At 37.0% G+C, this 8,632-nt stretch overlaps 1 protein-coding gene across 1 annotated transcript in view; it reads right to left on the reverse strand.

Annotated features, from left to right (window-relative positions):
* Window positions 1-327: 327 nt before the first annotated feature.
* NDUFA9 (NADH:ubiquinone oxidoreductase subunit A9) overlaps window positions 328-8,632 on the reverse strand; it is a 19,610-nt gene continuing 11,305 nt past the window's right edge. The window contains exons 8-11 of the mRNA XM_085298804.1: window positions 8,427-8,503; window positions 4,592-4,687; window positions 3,591-3,657; window positions 328-941 (exon numbers count right to left, since the gene is read on the reverse strand). Coding sequence (XP_085154930.1) covers window positions 771-941; window positions 3,591-3,657; window positions 4,592-4,687; window positions 8,427-8,503 — 411 coding nt within the window. The 3' untranslated portion in view covers window positions 328-770. The remainder of the gene's footprint in view (window positions 942-3,590; window positions 3,658-4,591; window positions 4,688-8,426; window positions 8,504-8,632) is intronic.

Here is an 8,632-nt window from a genome sequence, read left to right on the forward strand (position 1 = left end):
TTAAATAATAATTATTATTATTACACTTTAAAGCAAAGTTTATCCCCATTGCCAAAAATCAAGGCAATGCCTCAACACCTAAAAGCTCTGAGCATCTCAAAATAATGAGATTCTCAAATTCAAAGAACAGAGGAAAATGACACATTTTCTCATGTCTATAAGCCACAGCACACAGAATTATCACAAGAGGCCAGCCAACATGTAGTTTGCTTGTAACTTGTTTGCCTGTCTAATCCACCTTTCTTGAAGTTAGAAATAGCATATACTATTTTGGTTGGTATTTTTTTATAGTAATTCAGCTCAGGACAGATGAAACAAAGCTCAAAATAGTCAATAATGATTTTATTTCATACCTGATAATCTGAATAGGTGGCAGCACTGGTTCAGCCTACCAGAAAAGATGTATTCCAGACCACACAGTTTTGAACTCTAATGTTCTTCAAATCATTTAAGGAGAGCACTTACTAAAATCCAGTGAAAGGCTTGCTTTGAGAATACAGGGAGAAACTGGCTATAGATGCATGACACACTGCCCCTCACCCCAATATCTTAATGCTCACAAACTAAGGAACAATACGAAAATTGGTTTCACGATCTTTTAAAAGAAGAATTACATATCTCTGAAATTCCTCCATAATTAAGAATGAGACAGTAACACTAGTGAAATATAGTTTACGTGATTAATGGATTTTAATCAGCATGTACACAGTTCTCCAAACCAGGTCACAGAAAGGCTGTTTGAGAAGCATGAGTAACAACCTTGACAACTGTTACATGGGATATGTCTTTGCTGGTTTTGCTTCCTCCAGCTCAGCCTCCAACCAGCGGTATCTGCGATGACGGCGCAGAACTTCAATTGCTTTTTGTTCTAGAGGTGTTGGTTGAATACCCAGATCCTCCAGACCAGGAAGATCAGGAAATGCCATGTCAGTTGTGTGAAACTTAAATAAAAAAAGAGAGAGGGGAAATCACTTGACAGAATGAACAGCATTATAGTCAATGTAATTATGTATATACTAGAAAATACTATGTACTTACACTTGAGATCACCTTTTCCTTTTATGGAAACAAACTAGCACTAGAAAAATTTTTATACACTTCAGAACAACTTCCTACAGATGGCAGGTCCTGGGAGATTCAATTGCAATTACTCAGATTTTCATTTGAAATGCTTCTTTTAACAAAGGCTGCTGAGGTGAAATGTCAGAAGAAAGAACTCTACAATACAACACACTGCTAAATCTTGCTGCGAGAGCTGGGCCTGTTTAGCCTGGGGAAGAGAAGACTGTGGGGGGATCTTATCAACGTGTATAAGTATCTGAAGGGAGGGTGTCAAGGGGACAGGGACAAACTCTTTTCAGTTGTCTCATGCGACAGGACAAGAGGCAATGGGCACAAACTGAACCACTGGAAGTTCGGCCTGAAGGTGAGGGGGAATTTCTTCCCTGTGAGAGTGACAGAGCACTGGAAGAGGTTGCCCAGAGAGGTTGTGGAGTCTCCTTCTCTGGAGATATTCAAGGCCCGCCTGGATGTAACCCTGTCTAACATGCTCTAGGTGACCCTGCTTGAGCACGGGGTTTGGACTAGACGACCTCCAGAGGTCCCTTCCAACCTTACTGATTCTACGATTCTATGGTCTTGTACTTGATCTAAAGAGCTATTCAATCATAATTGTGGGCTCAGCTGACTATTTATCGATCTCAGATCCCTGACCATTATTCTGGGCATTTGTTTTTTCTTGGGAGGAATTATTCAACGTGGCCTTACAGAACTATGGCCTAATTTTCAGAGATATTAAGGATGTAGTCTACTTTAATAGACGGTATAGATGTTCTGCACCTCTACAAAAAATCCTTCAAATTTTGACTTAGGAATGAAGAGCAGTAACAGGTGTAAAAGTTTTCTTCTTCCTCTCCTTCACCTAAACATTATCAAGAAGTTTAGGTCAAACTTACAAAGGCATATTTGAACTGCAATTATATTAATCCTACTTTGTCAAGAAAACTCACATTGAATTATCACCTTTGATAGGTTGGTTTACTCAGTTTATGGTTCCTATGGTTTTTATGGTAGCTGAATTGCAGTAGTTTTAGAGACAAGGTTCTTCTATGAAATATTTCTTACCCTATAAATTATACAGGCAGTTAGAGGTTTTCAGAAGATGTTATGTCTATAGCCCAGGTTTATACAGTCAACACAGTGATGATGGCAATTCTCTCTTACATGGGGGAGGGTCTGTAGTTTGAAGAAAAGCTTTGCACTAAACCATGAATAAAACTGAATTTCTCTACTATATTTACTGCCCCTGTTTTTTTCAAAATGATTTACAACAGAATAGGAAACTGTTGTTTATTTCACAGAAGGAAAAATTTAAACACAGAAGCTAATTGCTTACAGCTATTCAATAAATAGCTCTATGAATACGATCAAGTTCCCACAGACTCGCTGTAGTACCCTATCTCCAATTAAATTTGGGATGATCAGATCAAAATAGGCTATTGATACTGCATCAGAAGACAAGACATCAAAATTTCAACTTTACAGGCAACCTGCCAACTTTCAAGAATAGCATGCATAGTGTGTAAGTAGCAGAGTGTCAGTGCACACCTCTAACTATACAGGCCAATAGTTTTGACATTAACACTTGTTAAATCCACCATTTCCTTATTTGCAGCTGTTTTTTGCAACTTCTTTGTCCACATACTCCACTACTCGCACACTCTGAGAAGTCAGGAATAAACATGAAGTTTCAACTTCTTCATTAGTTATGGAGTCCAATGTTAAGCATTACTTAAGTTGTTAAAAATTGTATTATCTGGATAGTATAAGCACAATGCTACTGATTAGAATGCAGCTAGAGGTTCCTAAACTCACTAATTACCTGAAGTGGGAAGTATCCATCCCCAAGAAGGAAGGAAAAAAAAGTTAGCTGTACATTGGATTTTGACTTTGGCTTTTCTGTCTTGAATATTGTTTCTCCTCACCCTTCCTTTGGAAAAAGCAAGCAGCCTTGACCAGTTTTAACACCTAAAAGGATGGGCTCTCCTCTGCCATGTTACTTTTTGCTATTATAACTCTCCCATCAGTTGTTTCAACCTTTATTAAATATATTTAGAGAAAGTTAACTACTCTTCCTCCACCAATGCTAGCAATAAAGAGTATATCCTAATGATACCTTAAAAAAAAAAAAAAAAATCATTTAATCTGTATCTCCTACTAAGCCTTTGCAAGACTAGACCAGAGGAATCTCCAGACTCCTTTGATAGTACATCCCCTCTGAAGCATAGTAGGCCCGAACAGATAATTGTGAGATTGCAAAAGAGTAGCTGAATTAATTGTATAGCAAAAAATATAGCCATTTATGAAGGAAGGTGACTTATAAACATCTTCAAAAATGTAAGTGGTTGTACAATGCTCACACAGTCTGAAAGCAACACGTTATAATCAAATTCTAGTTAATGAATTGACTGAAATCCTGCAACACATAAAGGGCATGCATTTCATCACTCATTGAACAGCAAAGTTATAAGTGAGGGTTACAAGCACACAGCAAAACATTTGCAAGAACTTTAGGGCTGTCCTACACCTACCCGATCCACTTTGTCTCGTGTTAACCATGGTTCAAACGGATTAATCTCAAAGCATCTTGCAATTAAACTGCAATCAGAAAGAGTATTTTAGAAGTACAGTCATAGTATAGTGCTCAAGGTAGTTCTTCAAAAGGATGTCTGATTATACCTTAAGGACTAAGCACTTTTTAAAGCATAATTACTCGTTAGCTGTAGTTTAGCAGATAGGTCTCCCCCCCATTTACCACCTCAGTGCCTCCAATGTGTAAGATGCAAAACTGCAGATGCAAGTTCAGTGCATACAAACTGAGCCTTCAAAACACATCTACTGTAGTCATCTGAAGTGGTACTACACCTTTCTCTTACTCCCTCCCCATTTATTACTATCTTCCAAAGATGTTACTACCCTCATATCACAGACAAAGAAATGTGAGTTCAACACTGCATTGCTCAAATTTACAGGCCAGTATCTGAATACAAACTTACCTCCACCATTGGCTCAAATTAAAAGATCTAAATAGAACAGTTAAGATACACACATACACATCCTGATACCAATTCTGCTTCCAGGATGGCAGTGTTCAACAGACAGGAAGGAGAGCTGACAGTAGCAATACATTAAGCAGCTGTAAAAAAAATCTGTCAGAGCCTACAGTCAACAGTATACACATAGATTTTCTCTGTTGTACTATTAAAAGTTCACTTAATTTTCTAGTATTAGTCTATACTTAGGACCTTTTACTTCTTCTTGACTCACTAAAAGCAAGACCATCCAATAACTCTGTAATAAATAGTTTTGTTAAGTCTTTTACAAGGACACATTTAATACCCTAACAGGCAGACTTGTTTCTGAGCAGAAGACTCAAAGTTAACTCTTGAGTACTGAGGGAGAAGCCAATCTTCACAATCCCACAATATTAAACAACATTGACAATATTAATATTAAATGACCAGCACAATAGTTATTTATGGTTCTATGCTACTTGATGAATCATAAATTCTTAGAGAAGAATTCCACTTACTGATAAAGGGGACGTGGAAGTGGATATGGAAAAAAGGTTCGAAAAGACACGGCATAGATGTACTCTACCAAGTCATAAAGGAGGTATCGATTAGGTCTGGAAAAAAAAAAAAAGAAAGAAAAAGAAAAAATAACAAACACTATAGGGAAATTAGGCTTCTTTTTTTCCTTCTTTTTTGTGGTGGTGGTGGTGGTGTTCAATTTTTTTGTATATATTTAAATATACCTATCAACGGCCTGTTTTCTTCATTCTATAGGATTTGCCATTTTCCTCACAAAAGGGGAGCAAATTCTGGTTCTAAAGATTCTACACTGTTTGAAATAAAGAGAAATTAAGTTAGAAAAATGTATCATCATGCACCAGTGATGGTAACAATATACTTCATCAACTGCAAAGTTGTTTCAACAGACAATGAAATTTATTCTGAATGCTTTTAAAGCACACTTTCAAAGCAGTTCCGCCATATAAGGATTGACTCAAATTCCAAATACAAGATTTTCAGCGCTGGGACAGGACTGAATTTGTAGAATCCCATTCAGCAGCTTGCAATGGAAGGAAGCTAGAAAACAAACTGTGAACTTAATAAGATTTGTTAACAAAACATCCCATTTTTGGTAACAAATGGCAGCAAAGAAATTAATTCACTTTACTAAGAACATAGTATTCTTTCCAAGAGCGAGAGGAAGAAACTAAGCTAAATTCCCTCAAAAGAATGCATTTATCCTTCCTAAAATGGAGAGAAAGAAGCAATCAGGTTTCCTGCATGCTTGCAGTAGATTAAGAGAAACATACACCATTAGGAGTTCCTATTCCTTTCCTGTTATGGCATTGCCTTGGCATTTTGACATTCTGGCTTTATAGATGACTCAGACTGACAGAAAAATATCCCCATGGCTTTTAAGACAACTTGCTGACATTTCAAAATATTCTGAAAATCTTCACGATGACACCCCAGAACACATTGCTGAGCTCTGATGTGTCACTTGGTGTTTCAGCCTTCAAAATTCCATCCTGCTGTTCATAATCAGAACAGTAACAAGTACACTAGAAGTTTTCTTCTAATGATTTGCTATCGCTTTTCAGCTAAGGTGAAGGCCTCAGTGAGATAACAATCACCTTGCAATGGACCATTTCCTAAACCTAAGACTGTATCTTTTTCATCTTCAACCTTTTTTTTTAATAGAAGATACTGAATTACTGTCAGATCTCAAATCTCAGAAGAATGAAATCATGTTGGAGTACACAGTTTAAAGATGCAGAACTATTCAAACAGTCCAGAATTCCAAGACTGTGATGCAAGTAATATGAATTTCAGTTTATCAAAACTAAAGATCTGATTTCAAGGTTTGAGGTCCAAGTTGATCTCAGTGTTTACTGAACCTTTGAGATTTGAATTTATGAAGTTACATTAAAGGAGTATCATCAGAAACAAGGTAGTAGTTTTACTCTTTTAATAAAACTTCTGAAAGAAATCAAAAAATAGATAACATCAATTTATTTATTTAGTTGAAAGAAAGACACTGAAGTATTCATTAGTGATTTTTAAAACATTTTCTGCCTTTATATCTTAGCATTCTCATGCTTATTTATCCTAAGCTGGTAAAAGTCCATTTCAGTTCCATCCTAATAGACAGGAACACTTGGGGCAATATAGCACAGCCATACTTAAAAACATGAAAATAAAGAAAAATACTGTTCGCTCCTCTACTGATTATCGAATAGTAACACCACTAAGAAAAATATCACACCAGAGCCTTTTTATGTTAATCACAATACAAGCAGACTCTAAGCTCTACAGAGCATTAGCATTCAAAACAAGATTTAAGAAGTGGATGAAGCAAAAAAAGAATGTAGAAAACCCTCAGTCATTCAGAAATGGCAATGCCACCACCAACTGTTATGGTCAAAATTGCATTCTACCACAGAGTAGAACAATATTCTCTTATGAGATCAATATTTTAAATCTCAAACTATTAACTCCTGTAAAGAAAGAAAGAAAAAAAAAAGYCTTATATAGCTTTATTCAAGCCCTGCAGGCTTGATTACAACCTTCAGTTCAGACAATCATTTATTGACAGGTGCCTGCTAGGTGCCTGAAACGCTAAATTCCTTGCACTGAAAGCTGGGCATCTTTCTTTGAATTCCTGCCTCTGAAACCTGCGCATTGAACTGCTGTGCTGGCCTTCCACAAACTGCCAGTAAAATGAGACCTTGAAATTGTAACAAGTGTAAGAATACTTTCCAAGTTTAGCCAACTGCCCTTGCATTTGGCTGCAAACTGTTTTATTTACACAATCCTCACTCTCTCCTGCAGTTGGAACAGTTGTTTCTGCTCAGACAAAGCGAGGAAGGCAAAAGCATGTCTCTTTCTTTGTCTGGTAAAAGAACTTTGAGTACACGTCGACTTATATTCAAGTTTGCCACCAGCAAGTAAAGCAGTCATGCAAAAGGTTAATTCCAGCACATCTATGTTGGCTGGAAAGACTTCTGAATCAGGTGTATTTCTGCATTGGTTGTGCTCATCTGATACATATGTATAAGTTTTCTTCAATAAGAAGTCTTTCTGAATGGTCGTCTGCCTAGCATTGGTTTCCACTTGTTTAGGATGGCACTTTACATCATCCCAATGATTTGAAAGCAACTTCAGGTTACTTAATAACCTCATCATGGCTGTTAGTTCTTTCAGACCCTTACTGACTTCTTCATCTTACTTCAATGGTTTTTGCATAGAAGCTCCTCATCATGACCTACAGGAAGTTGAAGACCTGCAGCTTTTTACAGTACACCAGCACACCTAGTCTGTCTGCTATGACATCTTCCTCAACAGCTTAGTTACAGTACTGAAGAAAGTGAAGGACTACCCCTATAGTACAGATATCATTGCTGGTTAAAGAGCTGGCAGTGTAGAAGCATCAGAAAATGAATATGGAAAAACAAGTCATTGACACCCTGTTTGCAAACTCCAGACTAAATATATTTCCAGCTTAAAAGCGAGGAAGACAGAAAGATAAGTATACAATAGAAATAAGGGGTGTGCAGCATCATTTGCAACTTAGCTAATTAGCAACTGTTTTCATCTTCAACATATGTAAAGCTCTTTTTGCCACATGTATTGGATAAAGACCCACTCCAATGCCACATTATGATATTGAAACATGAACCTTAGCCTTTACCATGCCTTTTTTCTTAGAGCTAATGACCTTGGATTTTTTTGTACACAGACTATTCAAAAGGATCCACTATCTCTATCTGTTCTTATTCCAGATCATTTTCCACACATTTTAAGGAGATTTTTCTCCAAAGTTACAGCTTTCTCCATTAGTACATGTGCATATTTGGCCCTGCTTTTAAATTCTGGAAAGTTTTGTTGAAGATTTGTTTGCTCTTTCACTTCTTCTACATGATACTGACTATATGCATGGATTTTATTTCTTAGTTCTGTAAAGTAAATATCAATCTTCATAAGCAGTCCAGAAAAGAAGTTTTCTATCATGTCCAACAGATACCTATCCCAGAATATCAGACATGCTGAACTCATACTATTTGCCCACAAGCTGAATCCCTCTCTTCCATCTATCTTGTCTAGTAAGTTTTTCAAGACTGCCTATTTCTGTGAATCAATATATATAACATTAAATGCAATGGGGCCCAAAATAGGTTTATCAGCTCATTCACAATAACATCTTGAGCCATTTTTCCTCCCAAAAAGGAGGTGGAATTTATTGCAGCTCAAACTGTGCGCATGGATGAAGAAATTAAATGTGCTGTGGAGCTTGCCAAAGAACAACACCAAAAAGAAGTACTTCAGTTAATTAGAATCAGAAAAGTAACCTACCCAGCCAAGGCATATGTTTTCCCTTTAGCATCAGGATCCTTAATTGCATTAATAATTGCCTTTGCAACATCAACCACCTGTGAGAAACAAATAGAGAAAATTACCTTTAGAAAATACAAACATACAGACACACCCTTCTTCTAGAAGTGATGGGGGGGAGAGGAAGAGGGAGAGAGAGGGGAGAATTCCTCCCTCCCCCCCCCCTT

The sequence above is a fragment of the Rhea americana genome, unplaced genomic scaffold (genome assembly GCF_003343005.1).
Source record: "Rhea americana isolate MKP2758 unplaced genomic scaffold, rheAme1 scaffold_142, whole genome shotgun sequence".
NCBI lineage: Eukaryota > Metazoa > Chordata > Aves > Rheiformes > Rheidae > Rhea > Rhea americana.